Source organism: Eleginops maclovinus, chromosome 23 (assembly GCF_036324505.1).
Source record: "Eleginops maclovinus isolate JMC-PN-2008 ecotype Puerto Natales chromosome 23, JC_Emac_rtc_rv5, whole genome shotgun sequence".
NCBI classification, from domain to species: domain Eukaryota; kingdom Metazoa; phylum Chordata; class Actinopteri; order Perciformes; family Eleginopidae; genus Eleginops; species Eleginops maclovinus.
The window spans coordinates 18,615,804-18,638,474 of NC_086371.1; the positions used below are offsets into that span (position 1 = coordinate 18,615,804).

The 22,671-nt window shown below is 39.6% G+C and overlaps 1 protein-coding gene across 2 annotated transcripts; it reads left to right on the forward strand.

Moving 5' to 3' along the window:
- The first annotated feature begins 424 nt into the window (after window positions 1-424).
- cyfip2 (cytoplasmic FMR1 interacting protein 2) lies at window positions 425-22,019 on the forward strand. 2 transcript variants are annotated; one of them, XM_063875955.1, is made up of 31 exons: window positions 428-605; window positions 2,653-2,805; window positions 6,189-6,341; window positions 6,442-6,531; window positions 7,452-7,529; window positions 8,162-8,263; window positions 8,450-8,631; window positions 8,722-8,818; window positions 9,586-9,714; window positions 9,830-9,934; window positions 10,027-10,115; window positions 10,515-10,752; window positions 10,872-11,024; window positions 11,394-11,533; window positions 11,634-11,781; window positions 12,069-12,222; window positions 12,341-12,497; window positions 12,587-12,683; window positions 12,765-12,841; window positions 12,936-13,044; window positions 13,131-13,250; window positions 13,911-14,110; window positions 14,194-14,281; window positions 14,416-14,559; window positions 14,683-14,773; window positions 15,961-16,093; window positions 18,211-18,284; window positions 18,434-18,528; window positions 18,661-18,899; window positions 19,422-19,569; window positions 19,960-22,019. In XM_063875955.1, exons 3-31 carry the CDS (start codon window positions 6,225-6,227, stop codon window positions 20,125-20,127), a joined length of 3,762 nt encoding a protein of 1,253 aa, XP_063732025.1. In that variant the 5' UTR covers window positions 428-605; window positions 2,653-2,805; window positions 6,189-6,224; the 3' UTR covers window positions 20,128-22,019. The 2 variants fall into 2 exon arrangements, with proteins under 2 accessions (XP_063732026.1, XP_063732025.1); XM_063875956.1 differs by lacking the exon at window positions 2,653-2,805 and having other exon boundaries at window positions 425-605; window positions 15,961-16,091; window positions 18,212-18,284.
- The last annotated feature ends 652 nt before the right edge of the window (window positions 22,020-22,671 follow it).

Here is a 22,671-nt window from a genome sequence, read left to right on the forward strand (position 1 = left end):
TTTCAAACGTCATTGTATCTAACATCTTTAAAGATCAACTCACACACACACTCCAACCATCAGGTCTAGATTTACACCTTAATCCAAATGGCAGTATAAATAATATATTTAGATTCAACTTCCCTTTAGAGGACAATACCCTCGGGCCTATTTCACACCAAGGATCAAAGTTCCCATGATCCCGGGCTACTTCCCCCCACAGACAGACATAGGCCCATTAGGCCTACTTTTAATATGAGTACTATTGTTAAGGCAGGATACATTCTCCAAAAGCACAACAATTAAATAAAAAAAATACATTAAAATTGTAGGCTACCAATTACACAAAGCTCAAAAGAATGTAATCAACATGTCGGGGGGCCCGGCCTCTCATCATCAGCCGTCACTCTGTGTGACTGTCCCTTTAAGAAAATGCACTTGCAGCCATTTTCTGCTCTTTGTGTGGGGTGGATTAGCAGCGCTGGGTAGGTACGGGGCGAAACTAGAGCATCAATCGGCACAGAAGACGAGGGGAAAAAAAGATCAGCAAACAATATATCGCCGTCGCACGCCGCGACACCGTCCGCCTGTCTCTGGATCTTGCCGGACGGACATGCAATTTACAGGTATGTGTTAAATGTAGAGATGGATGGAGCCGCTGCAGCGCTTAACGGGGGCTGGTGATGTGCGCTGGGTAGTGATGATGGCTGGAGACTGGAAGGCTGTTTTTCCCCCCTTCTTCTTCCTTATTGCACCGTGCATCAATCCAGTTAGTTATATATCATAGGCATAAATAATATAATATGTTTGATCGCTGAGAAATCGCCCTCCCTAAACCGGAGTGAGCGTCCCGGTTTTTCGCGGATTATTCTGAATGGGATCCCCGTTAGCTTGCATCGGCATCGTAGCTCACACTGAGATGGGTGGGGTGAGGAGAGAGGGTTCCTGTGTAGCAAGTGCACTGATGAAAGATGGATCACGGTAAAGCTAGACGATTTTCTGACCTGATAACAGCGTTTTCGCCGCACAGAGGATAGAGATGTCCGCTATGATAAGGAGGGGAGCGAATTTGATGCTTCAGACGGCTCGATTTTGCCTCGTCGCTTTTCACTCTTTCATCATTTTCTGCATTTTTTCCTCTCCTCGATCGCCCCCCTGACCGACCCGGATAGTAGGGCACACCATGTATGCACTACAGCCGTTTCCACAGCCATGATGGCAGGCAGGCCTGTTACTGATGCACAAATGACAGCCGGGTTTCACCTACTTCCGTTTCACACAAATGCTAAGCACAGCTCTTGTCATCTAACACCAAACTCTCCACCATCGATACTGTGATAATTATCTAACCATCCACCCGGTAACCTGGAGTAGGGACATGATTGTGCTACTGTTGCAGACTCACCGAGTTGTAGATCTGTATGCCGGCCCCTCACCAGCAAGCAGTGATGTAATGACAGGCTGTGGATGATCTATGCTGCTGATTCTGATCTATAGTAAATGAAAAATAATTATACTATTGCAGTAAATGGAGGTCAATATACCTTAAAATCACAATCATATTCCAAAATGTGTATAGCATATGATGCCCTTGTTCCTTAGAAGCCTGGTTGGATTTTGAAAAAAAACAATTAAGGAGAAAAATAGTTTCCCCAAAGAAGGGACAGACATGCAGTACACTGTATAGGTAACTGATTTGATATGACACTCAATCTTGAGGTTTATTTTCCTCAGTCATGTTGATGTAATGTCTGGCCGTTAAAGACAAAAAGATTCATTGATTATCAGTAGATATTCATGAATTGTAAATCAAGCATATCTCCAAAAGATTTCATGTTCCCAAATGCGATTTAATTGTAAATAAAACGTCTTTGAATTGTGGGCTGCCAGTTAGACAAAACAAGCATCAGCAAAGCTCTGAGAAATCATGACAGACATTTTGTGATAGTTCATAAAGAAAATAACAATTAGTTATATCCCAAAAAATGGCCTGTATGGCTATTGGGACTAGTTTTGTTGTAATTATGTATAGAAATCTTATACAGCTGTGGAAAAATTGAGACCACTTCAGCATTATCATTTTTTGTCTTGTTTTATTTTTTATAGACATGCGTTTGAGTTGAAATTATTATTTGACCTTTTTTTCCTCAGTGTCGGAATTCAACAGACACTGGAATGGCTGCCATACATGTAGAGATAACAAATTTAGAAAAATGTGGAGTGGTCTCTTAATTTTTTCCGGGGCTGTATATGGTATTAAAATAGGATACAGCTCTGGAAAAAATTCCACTCCAAATGTTTCTCTACATGTATGGCAGCCATTCCATTCTAGTATCTGTTGAACTCCAACACAAAATAATAAACAAAATAAAAAAATCATTTTACTCAAACTCATACCTATAAATAGTGAAACCAGAGAAACTCATAATCCTGCAGTGGTCTCAATTTTTTCCAGAGCTGTATACATGTTTTCATGTTATAGCTATAATAATAATACTTGTACAAATATATATATATATATATATATATATATTATTACAAGTATTATTGTAATTGACCCTGACAGACAAGCGGGAGAAGATGGATGGATATTATTACAAGTATTATTATTATAGCTATAACTTGAAACCATGATCATGAACGTTAATGGTACTTTGCCTGTTTTGATTTTAGTACATTTAGACACAAAGATAAAGCCTGTAGACAGAAATGACCAATCAACCAACCAACCAACCAACCAACCAACCAACCAACCAACCAACCAACCAACCAACCAACCAACCAACCAACCAACCAACCAGGGAGCCAAAGAAAACAGAAGTAGAGGTAGGCCTACACCATGCAGAACAGATTTTGAACAGAAACCATTTTTATGTCACAAATCATCAGCCGTGGATTTCATTTTATGTCTTTGTTTACTATCCTCTCTTCCTGTCAAGCTTGGTCATGTGTGCCAGACCTATACCCCCCCCACATTGTATACTCATGTGATGGTTATTGTTGTTGGTCTAAAAGGAGAGCATGACATCATGGGGATCATGAGTCGACAGCAGTTTTGCTGTTGCTGAAATGACAATCAGCCTGTGAAATACCACGGCCATACCAGTGTCCGGCACATGATGACTGCACAGATGCTGCTGGAACACACATGTGACCGGTGTCGATGTGCGTGTTGGTCCTGGAATGTGATTTAAGTGATCATTTGTGTGCTTGTATCTGAATTGCTCTAAGATTGCTTCCACGCTGATCAGATCTCATCTTATTGTGAGGGTGAAAATATATCTTACAAAGCTTGCCTTGGGGGGGAGATCCCATTGAATAGTGTGACCCTGGAGTTGACACACTTTCTCTCACTGTCTGTCTTTCTCTGAGGCAAAATGTATTACACACATGCCTTGCAGCACATGCAAGTCATGCTTTACTTCTACAAATGCTGCTTTTTGCTATTTTGGTACTTTTCCTACTCTGCCTCATTTCCATTTTTTTTTTGGGTCATAGTATTTTAAGTGCTTCCTTGAATCCCTTGGAATATTGTAGTCACGAGGAGATCTGATCCAAGCATCTCATGTTTATTACAGTAGCTTTAGTTATAATGCCAGATTGGCCGGAGGGAATTTTGCTACGCATATTATTGATATTCAAGTAAAACTACTGTATGAGAATATGTTGTTCCATCGGAGGCAACTGGCCTACTGCTATGTTACTAAGTGTCCAGAAGGGAATGAAGGGGCCCTTCCCTTGCTTTTGTAAAGATGCACACACACACAAACACACCAACTGTTGAACAGAGTCGGGTACAGGGTGGGAAAGTTTACTCAGCCAACAGGCTTCCGTCCCCGTCTGTATTCCCAAGCACAGATGGGAGTTTAGTAGCACTGAGCATGTTTGTCTGCCTGACAGAACCCCTTGTAGCAAGCTGCTTGTTTCGTTTTCTATAAACTGAACAATTAAAAATAACCAACTGAGTGTTCATAGAATAAAAAAATTAAAAAAAGCGAAGTGTGAAAACAGGTTGTGAAGCCACATAAATGGCAAGCATACTAATGCAATTTAAATCTGCATGTATCCATATATATTTTTCATACTTGTGTTCTGTCAAAATTGGTCAATCAGTTAATGTGACTTAGCAGAAATCTGCCAATGTCTAAAACTCCAATTATGTCAGTGTCCTCAAATGTTCACCATGAAAATACAGTATTTATGTATTTACATAAATATATTATATCATTTGCGAATATAACTAGTACAAATAATGGCAGTTTGGGAGATACAACAACATTGATACTCAGAGATACTTACTCTGGATTGACTTATTAACATCCCTTTGTGACTTGCATTTCTTTGTCCAAACAGTGAAGTGTTTCTCACTGAGTTATTTAAGACTAAGCCATGTCTGAATTTTGGTGGTTTACTTCATATACATATCACTTTGTATGTATGTATTAATGTTTGCTCACTATGACAGTAAAGTCATTCTACAGGAAACTCCACCCAAATCCTTTTCATGCTTTTTGTCATCATACAGTATTACTGTGCAGACACATCTGCGACAAAACCGAGAACAATGTGTCTCCTTTTATGATGTAGGCATCTGTCTACATGTTTTGCAAGTAACATACATCCGTGATAGCTACAAGAAGACTTCATTGTCATTTTGGTCATTATTTGTAAGATATAAATTGGTTATTTACAGACAGGGCAAAAAAAGCAGTTTGACTATCCCCAAACTTTATCCGTTTTGAATATGAAATGACTGTGTACATAAACAATTATTACTTAATGCTGCACTTTGCCTACCTATGGCAAGGAGCAGAGAGACCGTGATGTTTGGTTTTATCTACCTCTTTTCTCTTTGCTGTTTTGCCCTCTCGGTTCTATCTGTGCTCTCTCTGGCTGTGAATATTAAGCTGATTATCGGCCCTGTCAGCCTTGTCTGCCAGGTCAGATGTAAAAGACACACTTCTGAGAGGCACGTGGTGTAAGGGTGGGTGCATACACACTGATTTTACTCACTGCTGTGGCTAGGTTGGTGATTTGTAAGGAAGAATAGGGCACTGCAATGCTGTTCTGTTTAAAGGATGGATCAGATGGAGAACTATCATTAAAGTAGCTGTTTAATTTCAAGCCACATGCATTGTGTGCACGTAGGTTCTGTTTCCATATATATTTCCCCAAATTCATTTCAGTAAATCACAAAAATATCAGTGATAGTCTATGAAAAAAATCACTTTCCTTGGCAGGAAAGCGAATGTTGTGTTTTTCAAATATCATTCAGTGCAATAACATTTTACACCTCTATAACCAATGAGATTTCAAGGTCTTTGCATTTCAAGAATTATATGCTTCAAGTATGCCTCTAGTCAAATGAAAAGAAACGGAAACAGCAAAAGGCTTTTTTTGCTCCCGCTGATTATAAGTCTGATATTGACATAAAGAGAAATGAGAAAGGATACAGGTGCATTGTGAAAACAGTGATATACTGCACCGCATAGCCAAGACAGGGTTTCAAAAGAGGAAGTGGTCACATCACGTCACGTCACGAGAATGTTTTGCCCTACTTGTTTATGAGTGATAAGCACTAGCGTCAGTCTACAAGCAAACATTGATATTTTGATATTTCACATCACTGACACATTTGATCTATTGATTTAGCAACTTCTCATCTGAAGCTGGATGTTTCACCATCAACAATTTTTCCATTAGGCCTATTTTTTAACAATTAAGCTAACTATTGCAGACATTTATCAATTTCTTTTAGCAAAAGATTTAGCTTAATACGTTTAGCGTAATGGTTATCAGGGCATTTAGCTAATAATGTAGCTAGGTATTCAAACCATGTACCCATTACTTTAAGGTTACAATTTAGCTAACTATTTTAACAGATTATCTATTACTTTTAGTAATCTTTTTCGACTGTTCATCCATTACTTTAGCTTAATGATTATTTTCATACATCCTGGCATACATAGTTTTCAGCTGTTCTGACTCAATATGTGGATATATTCATTCAACCCAATCATATTCTCTTTCATTAAATCTATAACAAAGTGTTTTCATTTACCACCCAGCAACTTCAGAATGACCCCCTATTGTACAAGTATTACTGGTTTTATATTCAGTCTTATTTTGCACGTTTCTACTTCCTTTAATGGAGCTTTTAATGCAACTTTATCTCATATGCTCACTCTATTTTTGTCTATTTCTCTCAGACTGGGGTGTTGTGTGAGTGACGCCTTGTTGTTACCATGACGACCCACGTGACCTTGGAGGATGCCCTGTCCAATGTGGACCTGCTGGAGGAGCTGCCCCTCCCGGACCAGCAGCCATGCATCGAACCCCCTCCCTCCTCTATTATGTACCAGGTACACACTCCCACTTGCTGTCACCACCACCCACCATCACATACAGTTGTTCAGCCATTTTCAATATACCCCTTTCACACTTTTTTCTCTCCTTCTGCAGGCTAATTTTGACACCAACTTTGAAGACAGGAATGCATTTGTGACTGGCATCGCACGTTATATAGAGCAAGCTACGGTCCACTCCAGCATGGTGAGAAATTTGCACCAGTTTAAGTAATTAAACATGCCATGTTTTGCCATCATGTTGTTCTTTTACATCAGATTGGTTGAATCAATTTTGGTTGTCTGTCTTGAATAGTTGCTGTTCTCCTTTCAGTAAACACAAAAACAACTGGGAAGCAGCCTCACTCCCTTAAAGAGAGCCTTGTTTGTTTGTGAATTGATTATCATTTGGCCCTTTTGTAAGGATTTGGCTAGGCCTGTGGCCAGACACACACACACACACGCACACAACACACACACACACACACACACACACACACACACACACACACACACACACACACACACACACACACACACACACACACACACACACACACACACACACACACACACACACACACACCACCTTCACACAATGAGGCAGGCAATGAACCACTAAACCTCTTTCCCCTGATGGTGAGTGAGCAGAGAGTGTGATTTGACTGGCAAAGAGGGGAAGTAGCGCTTTACTTAACCTTATTTAATCAGGAATTCCCATTGAGGTTGAAGCCGATCTATTTGAGGACACTCCTCTCTTTAGCCAGAGCCAGACTCACACTACCTCTGAATGGAAGAAATGTTCCCTTGCTTAAATATTTATCATGCCCCATTCATCCTGGAATATGTGCCTGGTCTGAGACGTAGGAAATATCTTGGCTGTCAAGTGCGTATGCTAAATTTCCATTTATACAAAACAAACGAGTAAGACACACATACTGGCTCCTTACAAATACATATCAAGCTTTACCTGTTTTGTCTGTTCCATTAAACATTTGTATTAACTGAACACATTACATACTTTTTTGTGTAAAGGAATGAAGGTGCAAGTATTGTACATGTCTTTAGGTCAGATGAGGCCATCTCTCTTAGAAATGTATGCTAACTTTATTTTGTCCATTTGTGCAGAATGAAATGCTGGAGGAAGGACATGAGTATGCTGTGATGCTTTACACATGGAGAAGCTGCTCCAGAGCCATTCCCCAGGTAATACACACACACACACACACACACACACACACACACACACACACACACACACACACACACACACACACACACACACACACTTTTAACAACATAACTTATCCTTTGCTTTTATTGTATCCACATCAAATGTTTTTTTTGGACAGTCCAGCATGAGTATGGTAGAAGTTGCTTAACGCAAACTGTGTTACCAAACCTGATGTCATTTAGAGGACTGCCTCCTCAAAATGACCATTTGTATAAGTTACCCTATTTTACCTTGTTTTTTTTTCCTTTCATTTTCAAATTTCATGTAGAAATATTTTTTCTTGCTTGAGGAAAGTATGGATGTTGATATAAATGGATATACAATGTATATAAAATTGACATACAAAGGCTCATTTCTGTTCAAAATCCCCCTTCTTTTCCATGAGGACTTAATCAGAAACAGTTGACACATTTTCTCATTATTGCACATAATATGGGTCCCCTAAATTGAACCATGGCACATAATACAAACATATATATAATATCTACTGTATGAAAAAAGGAAATCTTTCTTGAGGGAAAAAATTAAATAAGAGCAAGAATTTTGCATGAACTAAACGGACTGTCCTGCTTCAAAATAATGACGCCCTCTTGTGTTTTGCTAGGTGAAATGCAACGAGCAGCCCAACAGAGTGGAAATCTATGAGAAAACAGTGGAGGTGCTAGAACCTGAAGTGACCAAGCTCATGAAGTTCATGTACTTCCAGGTAAGACTCAGCTACATTATGTTGTAGTTTACACCTTATGATTGAAATGAACCAGAAAGGTTAAGAGACATACACGGGTAGAATTTGGCTCAAATGATGATGCAAAGTACCCTTTGCATGTTGAAAGGTTGTAGGTAGTGTTTTTGTGGTTGCTTCTAATAATTCCGTCTATCCCGATTCTTACAGCGGAAAGCCATAGAACGTTTCTGTAGCGAAGTGAAGCGCCTGTGTCATGCCGAGAGAAGGAAGGACTTTGTGTCTGAGGCCTACCTGCTCACTCTGGGCAAATTCATCAACATGTTTGCGGTGCTGGACGAACTGAAGAACATGAAGTGTAGCGTTAAGAACGATCACTCCGCCTACAAAAGGTAACGAACCAGAATATTGATGACTTCTAATTTATAATACTTAACTGGAGTTATTTTTTTGTTTAACGTCTCTTCCTCTTCTGCCTCCAGGGCAGCTCAATTCTTGAGGAAGATGGCTGACCCTCAGTCCATCCAGGAGTCCCAAAACCTCTCCATGTTTTTAGCAAACCACAACAGGATTACTCAGGTTGGTGTGCAGACTCAAGACTGTTTTTTTAGGGTGTGGTCAAAATATGGATTATGGACAATTACTTTTTGCATTAACTAGAGTTTTTGTACACCATACTAAAGTTGTAAGAGGATTCAAGGCTGTTTCTTTTTACCTCAAAACACCTTGTGTCTTTAGTAATACAGCGTTATGGCAACCTTTTAACATAATACTCCAGGAAATGAGTTGCTAGACAAGCAGATCAGATGAGATGAATGACTCATCACATTTGTACTCTCTGAAAGGGTGGCGTGAGGAATAATGCAGTCCGAATAAAAGTGTCTTCGGAATCCATTTAGCTCTTTATATCAACATGTGACCGGCTGAAGAACTGGTATTCAACTTAGACATTTGCTCTAATAATAATGGCAAATACAAAAGAAGAACATTTGTTTTAGATTATTGTCTTACGACTGTAACCTGGCAGTTAATTTAAAATTCAAACACAATCATAATGTTTTAAATCATATTTGTTATTTGTTTGATTAAAAAAAAAAATCAATGTTATTTAAAACAAAACAGTTTTCTTAGTGACTAAAAGCCCATTTCACACATGATTTAAAACGTATCATAATCAAACAACCATTTTCTGTAATTGTGTTAAAGATGCTTTTCTTTAGTTTCATTGTCAATGCACTAATGTCATTGTTATTGTTTGTCTACGGACAGGATGAGTCCTTCCTTCTATGTATGTGCAAATGAATTGATGTGAAGGTGACCTATTTTTCGTCTCTTTTTGTGTGTAGTGCCTGCATCAACAGTTGGAGGTGATTCCTGGCTACGAGGAGCTTCTGGCAGACATTGTCAACATCTGTGTAGACTATTATGAGAACAAGATGTATCTGACACCCAGTGAGAAACACATGCTGCTTAAGGTACGCACATCTTTTCCTACTGCCAACATATAACAGTCAAAGGGTGATCTTCTGCTGGCCAATCGTCCTTTACCTGATGTAAAACAAACCACCTGTGTGTGTGTGTGTGTGTCAGGTGATGGGCTTTGGTCTGTACCTGATGGATGGGAACGTGAGTAATATCTATAAACTCGACGCCAAAAAGAGGATCAACCTGAGCAAGATTGACAAGTTCTTCAAAGTAAGCCTTTCTGCTGTTCCTGCATCTCTTTCATCCAGAGTTGAATTTGTGTGCACGAGATGAATGTGACATTTTTTCCCTCGGTTTTTCAGCTTCAAGTGGTGCCTCTTTTTGGAGACATGCAGATAGAGCTCTCCCGCTACATTGAGACAAGTGCCCATTACGAAGAAAACAAATCCAAGTAAGAGGATGTCTAGTTTACAGGAATGCATTTCCCTTTATTTGTCAAAAGGATTGTGAACCGTACTTTTAGTCAGCCGTGCATCTGTCTCTAATTGGAGTCCTTACTTAACAATTTAGAAGAGCAAGTCTATTCATTTTAGTCCTGTCATTTTATCTTTGGCCTGACACTTGGCCTTTAGGAGTGTCTTTGTAGCACTATGATAGAAAATGGCATTGCATTTTTTGCCTCCTGATCATACTGTTGGCAATATTTGATTAAAGTTCAAGCTCCTTCTACCTTAATCAAGAGCGATTTGGTCAGATGGAGTCTTTTATAAAGACAAAACCAGCAATTCTTCACCATCGTGCCATCTGCTCCCGCTCACTACTTACCCTCCAACTTCTCCATTGTGCCCAGGTGGACGTGCACCCAGAGCAGCATCTCACCGCAGTACAACCTGTGCGAGCAGATGGTGCAGATCAGGGAGGACCACATCCGATTTATTTCAGAGCTGGCGCGCTACAGCAACAGCGAAGTGGTGACGGGCTCGGGCCTTGACAGCCAGAAGTCCGACGAGGAGTACAGAGAACTGTTCGACCTTGCTCTGAGGGGTCTGCAGCTGCTGTCCAAGTGGAGCACGCATGTCATGGAAGTTGTGAGTAAAAAAACAAGACAGGCTTGAGCATTATGTGTGGGATCCTGTATGAAAAGTTTGTGGTTTTGCCATTGATCGTAGAATCTCTGATCTATTTATAACTTCCTTGTGTCCTCCAGTACTCGTGGAAGCTGGTCCATCCCACGGATAAATTCTGTAATAAGGACTGTCCTGGCACAGCTGAGGAGTACGAACGAGCCACGCGATACAATTACACCAGTGAGGAGAAATTTGCGCTGGTGGAGGTCATTGCCATGATCAAAGGGCTACAGGTAAAACATTGGCAACCCTAAGTGCCTCCTTTTTTATGCTCCAAACAGCTAATTTTCATCTTTTAAATTTCACACAGGTTTATGAAAGAGTGCAGAAACTGTTAGAGCTCTATTTTTTCTGAGACTTTTCATTTTAGTAAGGCAATTCTAACAGATTATTTGATTTAAAAAATGACCATTTGGGAAGTCATCTGGACGTCATCTTTAGTGAACTAATCCACTCACGCTCACTTAATTTCCTGCAGGAAAGTGAATACATGTATCTTCCTACATGTTAGTATGTCAGTATGTTGTTCCTTGAATACCGAAATGATGGTCAGTAGCCCAAATACAGAGATGATGATAATGGTGTTGTTATGATCTGCCTAGGTTTTGATGGGCCGGATGGAGTCAGTGTTTAACCAGGCCATCAGGAACACCATCTACGCAGCGCTGCAGGACTTTGCCCAGATGACCCTCAGGGAGCCTCTGCGCCAGGCTGTACGCAAGAAGAAGAACGTCCTCATCAGGTACGGTGATTATTCGATCACTTTAAATTTACCCTTGTGGCTTTTGTGGGACTCATTAAGACCCAAAGCACTTCTACAACACCGTTATCTTTGTCTATAGTGTTCTTCAGGCCATTCGAAAGACTGTCTGTGACTGGGATGGGGCAAGGGAACCTCCAAATGACCCCTGCCTGAGGGGGGAGAAGGACCCCAAGGGTGGATTTGACATCAAAGTGCCCCGCAGGGCTGTAGGACCCTCTAGCACACAGGTATGACATGCAATAGATCAGTGTGCTCAGGGAAAATATTCTATGTGAAATGGCTCAAACTTGGGTAATGACACATTTGTTCTAATGTTCACATGCAAACAAATTCAGTTTTTAGTATTTAGTTTCTCTTTGAGTAAGGCTTTTATTCTGAAGGTCAAAAATAGTTGCTTCTCTTTCTTTTCCTTTTCCTCCTACATTTCTTTCTTTTGAATCAACCCCATGCCACATCAAAGTATAAGCAGCAAATGACGAACGTTTTCCTATGTTTCTTATTCTTCCCTCATCAGCTGTACATGGTGCGCACCATGCTGGAATCATTGATAGCAGATAAGAGTGGCTCCAAGAAGACTCTCCGCAGCAGTCTGGATGGACCCATAGTGGTGGCCATAGAAGACTTCCACAAACACTCCTTCTTCTTCACACACCTGCTCAACTTCAGCGGTGAATAGAGACAGAAAATGACATATAATCTGTAACAACTATGGCCAAAATCTCCCTCATGTGTTTGAAAATTAGTCATTAAAGTCCTTCTGCTCCCTGATGTATTTCCCTGGTGCAGAGGCCCTGCAGCAGTGCTGCGACCTGTCCCAGCTGTGGTTCAGAGAGTTCTTCCTTGAGCTGACCATGGGTCGCAGGATCCAGTTTCCAATTGAGATGTCCATGCCCTGGATCCTCACCGACCACATCCTGGAGACCAAGGAGCCCTCCATGATGGAGTAAGACAAACACTTCTAGCCAAAAACTTGCATTATGTTTTTAACTCAAGAAAACAGCACTATTATAACTACCATTCTTTCTCCTCCAGATATGTGCTGTATCCTCTAGACTTGTATAACGACAGCGGCTACTATGCTCTCACGAAGTTCAAGAAGCAGTTCCTTTATGATGAAATCGAGGCTGAGGTAAGCAACAAGATGAATACATTTAAAATAACAATGCAACAATCCTTTCCACAGTGCCCTCAGTGTTTTCTTTGCTCTTAGGTAAACCTCTGCTTTGATCAGTTTGTCTACAAGTTAGCTGATCAGATATTTGCCTACTACAAAGCAATGGCTGGAAGGTAGGAGAAGTGACTTCCTCTGTATTTGCTCGTAGTTTTTTGCCAATGCTGCCTGTACAGTCTTTATTTTTCTAAATCACATTTGTTTTCACAGCGTTCTTTTAGATAAGCGCTTCAGAGCAGAGTGTAAAAACTATGGCGTGATCATCCCGTACCCTCCCTCAAACCGCTACGAGACGCTGCTCAAACAGAGACATGTGCAGGTACTGGAGACATGAGAGCAGTCCTCTACACCTTTTTCTTTGTGTGTTTCACTGTATTTCTTAACCATTCGTCCTGTGTCTTGCAGCTTCTAGGCCGCTCCATTGACCTGAACCGTCTGATAACCCAGAGGATCTCGGCAGCGATGTACAAGTCCATGGACCATGCCATCAGCCGTTTTGAGAGCGAAGACCTCACTTCCATCGTGGTAAGGTCACAGACCAGGGATAGCATTAGGGGGGATTATTAGCAGGACTATAGTGTGAAATACATTGGAAACTATAGATATCCTGCTATGCACTTGAGCACACCCTTTTTGGCCACCTTTCACTTTGTGTGCGGGATTCAAGTTCCAAGCATATTGTGACTTAAAAATATATTTTAGTACATCATTTGTACAGGTAGCTGCAGTACTGACTAAAAGTAAAAAAGAGAAAGGTAGTGGAATGGAATGTAGCTCTTGCTCTGACAGGTAAAAACAAGATTAGAGGAAGAATAGTTCCTCTTCTCCAACTTCTGCTTTTTAGCATGCCACTCACTCACAAGCACAGGTTGAATACTGTGCAGTGCATTCCCAAGCATCAATAGTCCTAAAAATAACACTGCATTCTAAAAAAAGATGTTGACATCAGGATATAAACATTGTCTGCATCTTCAAAATAAATTGTTCTGTTACAGAATACACAAGTGTGTAAAAAATGTAAATAAGTCTTCTTATGGATATAGCTTTTGTCTTTTCTTTATTTCAGTTTAAGGTCATTTAAAAGTATTGGAAAGTAAAAGTAATTTGGTAAGGATACATCCCTGCATGTATCCTTACCAAATCAACATTCTGTTCTCTTACATACCCTGTATTTCTTCCCTACAGGAGTTGGAGTGGCTCCTGGAGATCAACAGACTCACCCACCGGCTCCTTTGCAAACACCTGACACTGGACAGCTTCGACGCCATGTTCCGCGAGGCCAACCACAACGTGTCCGCCCCCTACGGACGAATCACACTCCACGTTTTCTGGGAGCTCAACTTCGACTTCCTCCCCAACTACTGCTACAACGGGTCCACAAACCGGTGAGTTCAGTTTGCAGATATTTTGTTTTATTAGTAGCTTTTTTTTCAATCTTTTGGTTTTTAACGTTGCTTCCTCTCATCAGCTTTGTACGTACAGCCATTCCCTTCACCCAGGAACCTCAAAGAGACAAGCCAGCCAACGTGCAGCCTTACTACCTGTATGGGTCCAAGGTATGGGGCCACTGATGTTTGTATTTGTAAAGACTTTCCTTAAGACTTGTAGCAGTAGGTCTAAAGAAAACCCGTCTTCCTACTGTTCCACATTAACACTTCCTTCCGTCTCTCGTTTCTTCCTCTTTTCGCAGCCTCTGAACATTGCCTACTCCCACATATACAGCTCTTACAGAAACTTTGTCGGCCCGCCCCACTTCAAGACCATCTGCCGTCTCCTTGGTTACCAAGGCATTGCTGTAGTGATGGAGGAGCTGCTCAAGATTGTCAAGAGCCTGGTATTTAACTCTATTTTCCACTGCACATGGCTCCTTCCTCAGGGTGCTTGATTCTCACAGTGTTTTTGTCTTCCTTGTACCCTATCTCTACTTTTACAAATTATCTTCCATGTCACTTTGCAGTTACAGGGCACCATCCTGCAGTACGTAAAAACACTGATCGAAGTCATGCCCAAGATCTGCCGCCTGCCACGCCATGAGTATGGCTCCCCAGGTGAGCTCATAGGCCCCTCTGTTCAGGCAAATAGAGTGCATGCAGGCACATACATATTGTATTAACTTGGTGGATATATTGAAAAAAGTCGCACATTCAAATGAGACTCAAATCAGAATTATATTAATGTGCTATTGGGTTTAGTTCATTTAATTTGTGGCTACGTTCAGCACACTTCCACACTGTCCCATTCCCAATGTAATAATAGCTCTTTCATCCTCCTTGCTAAGCACTCTAGTGTTTAATGCAACTGCTACCTTTTTGACTGCAGTCAGGGCTTGGTAACATTACTGGAAAAAGCTATCACTTGAAGCAGCAGTTAAGTATTTACAGCAGCACAAGAAAATGCTGACAACATGTAAACCGCTGCATCAACAATAACCTAACAGCCAGCAGTTGGGAGGTGTGTAAACAGGCCAATAGGGGAAAATAGTAATTCTGCTGCAATGTAATCAAGTTTTGGATAGGTGGTGTCTGTATGCTAAATTCCATGGGGATTTTTTTTAAGCAAGGGCTCTACATCGAAAGTGTGATTTTATGTAATGCATGGTTTTATGCTGTAGGGCTAGGGTTGGGGGTAGGCAGTGATGTGAAACATTTGTTTTTAATTATCATTTTTTTTCATTTAATTATTATTAGGTCTGAGTGTTGGAATTTTTCTTACAGTTGTAGACTTCGATTTATAATAGGAGCTCAGGAAGAACATCCAATTAAATCAAATAAAAACTCACACCCTTGCCAAAATGTATGCTACTGTATATGAATTGACAAAGCAATACATGTTCCTAGAGATGCATTAGTGTTAAAGCGGTGTTTTTAACTACTTACTTTCTGCTTTTTGACTGGCTCTGTGTGTACAGATTAGAGCCCAGTCAGATGCCTATTATGAGGAGGGGGTTAGTAATCTCCAGATTAGTGATGGTTTACTGCATGTCATCTTAATGTCAGCAGTTAATGATCCTCCGCAGGGGAGCCCATAGCCAAACAGAACCGATTGTTACCTGTAGCGATAGATTATTCTGACCTGCAGCAATAGATTAGTAGTGACCAATGAGCATTAGCAGTGGCTTACTGCATGGCTGTATGTTTGACTGTAAGAAATAAAAGGTTGATAGATTAGCTTTAGCAGAATTTCATTTTTTTGTTCGTGGTTTCATGGGTTTATTTTTTCATTTCTTCCATTTCAGGTATTTTGGAGTTCTTCCACCATCAGCTCAAGGATATCATTGAGTATGCTGAGCTGAAGACAGATGTCTTTCAGAGCTTAAGGGAAGTGGGAAACGCCATCCTTTTCTGCCTGCTCATCGAGCAAGCTCTGGTACGACATTTCCTTTTGTTTTTCCCTTCAAACTATTACATTACTGTATGACACTATCGACTCTAGCTTCCACTTTTATTCTTTCTTGTTAGAAAGGATGATTATTACTTTCTTGCCGTATTTGTTGTCTCCCCTTATTTCACTGCTTTCCTAACCTCTACACTGTTAAAATCCCTTAGTGTAGCTTTCTGCACTGCCACGTGTTTGTGTGGCCGACCGATAGGCCCTGGGGGCCTGGTGCCCCGTAAATTTGCTTGATCTTTGATGTGTTTTTTTAATCTCTGAAATCCAACTCTATTTTTCATTACACGCTGGCTACTCCCTCAGGTGGTAAGGATTTAGGCTTTCTCTTTGGTACCAAAATAACCCAGACACTGAATGACTTTCTCCCTCTTTTTATCTCTCGTTGGTGTGGGCTGCTGTGTTTCTATATATTCTTTTTTTTTTTCCACTATGCTAGTTTTGCACACACGTTTTAACCTCCAATCAACCATGGAAGCAAAGGGACTAAGACAATTTTACTCTTTAACTGTATTTGAAATTAAGTAAAATACGCCTTTTCACTCAAAAACCTGGAAAAAAAGGTATTGAATTTGAAGCAGGAAATTCTAATGTCCTTTTCTTCCATGGATGAGTGCTGTTATATATCTGGTTGGTTGTTGGTACGGTTTTGTGCTTAACTTTGCATTTCTTCCTTTATACTCTCTTTTGGTGCATGTCTACATACGTCTACTCAACTGTCACTCTTCTATCCATTTCTGTCTGTCTGCACGGATCTGAGTGTGTGTACAGCGTTTTTTCTGTATGTTAGTTTGGAAGACCTGTAAGTGTGTGTGTGTGTGTGTGTGTGTGTGTGTGTGTGTGTGTGTGTGTGTGTGTGTGTGTGTGTTGCTTTTTCTACCATTTGCATGGCTCGTTTCTCATTCAGCACCCTGAATAGGATACTGCATGTAATTTGATTCACAGCATGTTGTCTTCACTAACATCACCACAACTAACACCTAGATGATTAAGAATGACCTCACATAGCACAAATAGCTTGAATATTACTAACACACTGACATTTTACCCAGAAGCATTAGTGTTTATTAAAGCTGGGGTTTGCAGTTCATTTTTACTAGTCAATGGGCAATAATTTAACATATTGTAACTTGTTATAGTGTAAATAATAAAGTGGCCTTAGAGAAAACAAGTCTCCTGCACCTCTTCTTGGCTCTGTTTTCAGGCTTTAAAAAATCTAGCCCGTGCCAGGAGACTTGGGCTACTGATGGATAATTTTAGGGATAACTAGACATGCATGTCCTAGATGTTGAACACCTCATTCAAGATAGAATATCCTGCAGCAAAATGTTGGTTCAAGCATTGGCAACATCTTCTTACACTGGAAAGCAACCCAAAAAAGAAGAACAGACGTAGTAGTATCAGGAACATTATCTGACAAATAGGCAATGCTTTTCAGAGAAAATGGTTTATAGTTTATATTCTCCTGCTAACCGAAGCAAAAGGCCCAAGGCTCCTGGCTGCAATAGTAAGAAGAATGTTTGACAAATAGCAAAACATTTTCTAAACATCTCTGAAATGTTTTGCCAGATTTGTAGGTAGCGATGCCTTAAATCAAAGTATGCAATTAAAAATTGCTTAACAGTACTTCAAAATTGCAAAGAAATTATAGAATATTGCTCAATGTTCCCAAACATAAACTGCCAACCTCAACTTTAAGATGTATGGTAAATTGACTTTATGCTGCTAAACCAGATTAGGTTTTGTATTGTAGAGTGTGACACATTTATAATTCTGCCACATATTGGCCTGTCATTATAGATCCATGATAAACACACTTTCATTCAGCCATTTTATCTTCTCCGCATAAGCTAAACATACATCAGAATACAGCATGGAGCTCATGGCAGATTTCTTTATTCATCTTAAATATGCTTTTTAAGCTATCGCTCTAACATTTTAGGACTAAATGAATGTGTTAAGCTAGGAGTGTTGGGGGATGGGTTCTATAATTCAACATCATCCTTGTGGCTACCTGTATGCTCTGTATGGTAAAGCAAAGCAGGTGATGTTCTTTGATTTGAAATGACCTTTTTTATTGTGTTTTGCTTAAACTTTAGTCCCAGGAAGAAGTGTGTGATCTGCTCCATGCCGCCCCCTTCCAGAACATTCTGCCCAGAGTCTACATCAAAGGTATACAAAAGGTTTAAATGCAAGGCAGATGGTGGAAAAAAACGAACAAATTATTCGTCAACATGAGTCCAGTTCGATGCCCGTTGATTTGTCTGTTTTTTTGTACCTTATGTACATCTTCCCACATTTTGTTTTCTGTGTTTATACAGAGGGAGAGCGTCTGGAGGTAAGGATGAAAAGGCTGGAAGCAAAGTACGCCCCTCTCCACCTTGTGCCTCTAATTGAGAGGTTGGGAACCCCACAGGTTAATATCAAGTCATTTTTATAAGAAAACTTAAAGATGTATTTATTTCTCATTCATTTATATACCACTCTTGATGAAAAAACTTTACTTTGAATATTTTTATTGAAGTATCCTTGCTGTTTTTTTTACCAGCAAATCGCCATTGCCCGTGAGGGGGACCTGCTGACCAAAGAGCGTCTGTGCTGCGGCCTCTCCATGTTCGAGGTCATCCTGACGCGCATCCGCAGCTTCCTGCAGGACGGGGTGTGGCGCGGGCCTCCTCCAACCAACGGTGTGATGCATGTCGACGAGTGTATGGAGTTCCACCGCCTGTGGAGCGCCATGCAGTTCGTCTACTGCATCCCTGTCGGCACACACGAGTTCACCGCGGAGTAAGTGGCCCCTGATTAGTGTTACTGAAAACGTTCTTTTGTTTGTTGATACGGTATACAAATGGTTTATGTTTTACTCTGACTTTATCGCTATATTTGTTTTTTTTAATTTAGTTTTAATGCTGGATTAGTTTACTTAGTGAAAATAATTAAACGAAATATTGCAAAATTCTTTACTCAAAGCTCAGAAAGAGTTGGCATTTGTATACAAATAAAAATGTATCAAAGTTTTCTTTTAACGTTCTTCCTGCTAATACTCGTAAAAAATTTAAAAAGAATTAAAAAAAAAATACGCCATCTTTGCGTCTTGCTGACCATCAGCAGCTGATAGAAACGCTATAGCCTACTCTTGAATCGGAGGAGGCGAGATACTGACACATTTATGTCGTCATGATACATCTGCTGCAATTTTTTGACATAAAATCTGTACTAATCTGCGATTTCTATTGCTTAAATTTCTTAAGCTCACTTCTCACTTAAATGAATACATAATTAATGTGTTATATTTTCTTTGGCTTTTAGGCAGTGCTTCGGGGATGGGCTGAACTGGGCCGGCTGTGCCATCATCGTGCTGTTGGGACAGCAGCGTCGCTTTGACCTCTTTGACTTCTGCTACCACCTGCTCAAAGTCCAAAGACAGGACGGCAAGGATGAGATCATCAAAAATGTGGTGGGTATATTTCAGCTCTACTTCTGATGTTATTCACCTTGTGCATCAGAACAAAATGTGTTTATGCACAGGACGTGAGGCATATTATGTTCTTAATTTTTTGGAAGGAAACACAAGAAAACGAGAGTTGTTAGAGCTACAAATGGCAGTGTTTTTAGATGGATTTTGCCTTTAAAAAAATCAATAACAAACCTTTTAATTATCTTTTTCCAAGACATGTTTTCTCTCTGTTCATTAATCATCACCTGCTCTGCTCCCCCTCTCTACCGCTAAACGCATATCATGTTACACCTCTTGCTTTCCAGCTTTTCCTTCATTTTCTTTCACTTACCGTTTCATAAACACAACTCTTGACATGTTGGATTTATTCCTTTTTATTTTTCTTCACAGCCCCTGAAGAAGATGGCTGACCGCATTAGGAAGTACCAGATCCTCAACAATGAGATCTTTGCCATCCTCAACAAGTACATGAAGGCGGTGGAGACGGACAGTTCCACTGTGGAGCACGTTCGCTGTTTCCAGCCTCCTATACACCAATCCCTGGCTACCACCTGTTGAAATACACCCTTCACACATAGTGCACACACATACTTAAAACAAACATAGCTGTGATACTAATTTCTGCCTCCTCGTGGTCTCCTAGGGGTATAGAATACAATCAAACAGTTCCTCTATCTAAAATGTGGCTGTCTATGAATCCTTGAAGCACTCAGAAGTGGACCAGGCCAGAGGCAGAAGTGTATACTCACACCTTTATCTTTTTTTTCTTATTTTACTATCTGTGTGGCTCTCACTCAGACTCATGCATGCCTTGTCTTACTCCTTCCGCTGCACACATGTGGATTGGACACAAATGCCAAAAGAGAATCTCTATCTTAAAATCTGAAGCCACTTGTTTGAAGTCCAAGCTGTTGGAACTCCTAAACGCCTTTCAGAATTGGCAATCAAGAGCAAATAAAATCTAACAAGGTTTAAGAAAAAAAAGACTACATAATGCAACAGAAGAGCTAATTTTCTAAGTTATATAAAGATATTTTAACATGGTGCACTTAAATGCTACTACAGCTACTAACCATTCTAGCACCACTTAATAACCTGTGCTACCATAGTGTCTCCTCTATTATGGCCCAAACCTGTTTGTTGTGATCAAACTCATTTGTATAATAATCTGATCTGCCCCTTGTTCATGGTGCACAGTGTCTATCATGATGCATTTACCTCACCTGCTTGCTTTCAAAGGTACATTGCATTCTTGATTTGCTTTTATTTATCACTCCCTCTTCTCCCACAATCTGTTTTTTCTTGCTTCCTCCTGACACATTTTTATTTGGTACCAATTCCACTGTAAATTTCACTGTTGAACTAAGTGAAGTGTTGAGTGTTGTAATTGTTATTGTTTTTAATTATTAATATTTTTAATTTACTCATCCTTGGTATACTTGCCTCTCTATTGGCTGGAAAACCTCATCGTTTTGTTTTTGTCTGTTGAAAAGATTTTTTATATTCTGTACATCAATACAGTGATATTATTTACATTTTTGAAAAGACACATCTTCATCTGGGCAAATGCGTTTGCTTTTTCAAAAGTAAAAAAAAAACAATTCAAGAAGAAGATTAGAAAATACCTCTAGGTTGTATAAAGACAGTGCTAGATTAACCTGTTCTGAGTGTGAATGGATGATGTTTATCTAGCAGACCTCTAGAAATACTCTGCACATAAAGGAAAACTTAACAAAAATGTCAGCTATCATTAAAGGGCAGTTTCCTAATATAGTCAGTATTTACTATTGTTGGCTTTAGATTTAGCAGTGTTATCAGAATATGCAAAATTTGTCCTTATTTTTTTCATATGAAGGAAAACAAATGAATGATTAAGAAGTAACTATCCCTAAGCTGCCCTGGGATCTTTTTCTGCTCTGTTTTGAATGAACAAACTTTCTTTTGTAACTCCGGTGTCTTTTTATCATATTTATTCAACTCGACGTATTGTTCATTTAAAGGTTAATCTAGTAAAAATGAAGGTACCAATGTATCATCTCAAAACCTTAGCATGGCAAGTGTAATTTATTGTCATCAATGGCTCCATTTGTGACATGAGGCTTTGTTTATGATATTGTTGTACAAGTGACCATGTTTTGAAGTACAAAAAAGTGGAGAAAAGAATATAAAATGTACAACAAGGGTCCTGCAAAGGATTGAAGTATTGTTGTATTTCCATGAAATAAAAAATGTTTAACTGAAAAAAATTGCGATTATCAGTTTTTTTTATTTCGCTTAAACTCAGTATTCAAGTTGTAGCCGAATTTTGTTTAAGTATCCAGACACGGTAAACTTAATATTATATATGCAGTCATTCTTAATGGTTAGGCTGAAAACTTGACAACTGATAAGAGCATAAGATGTCATCATTTTTGTATCATGATATTAAACAATAGGACATACCCTTTTAAGAGTTTTTCGTCATTTATCAGAATATTTTTGTGAAAATGTTTCTTTATGAAAAAGTCTAATTTGTTTTCAATATATTCGATTTCATGTGCCCCAATGACTCAAAATTAATTAATTGTTGATGAAGTTAATGAAGTGTTACACTAGACAATTAAGACACCCTTTTTTTCTATTTGAGATGATATTATTTTACTACATCTGAAAAGGACATCTGTATTTTATATGAATATTGTGACGAGAATTAGGCAGTTTCTGTACTGAAAAGTCTCTTTTATTTTTTAATTGAAGCCATGTCATGTGACCCAATGACTTCAAACCAATGCAGCGCTGTTTTCCCACATTTAAAAATAATAAATGAAACTTATGAGTTAATGAAGATGTCAACATAAAACGTACTTCACTGGGTTGCAAATGTTTGCTGGCAAGGTTAGCGAATCCAGCCCCCCTGTTTAGAATAAGCGGTTATATTGCAATCGTCTTTGATCGAAGAAAAGTGTAAACAATATACAGACTTTATAATAAGTCCACAAAAAGTCTCTTAAATCAGTTATGTACTTATTATGAATATGGGTTTGGGCGAAAATGTGTGCGACGCAACGAGGGGCGGGGCTGTATGGTCCAGGCAAGGCTCCCTATTGGCCATACGTACATAAA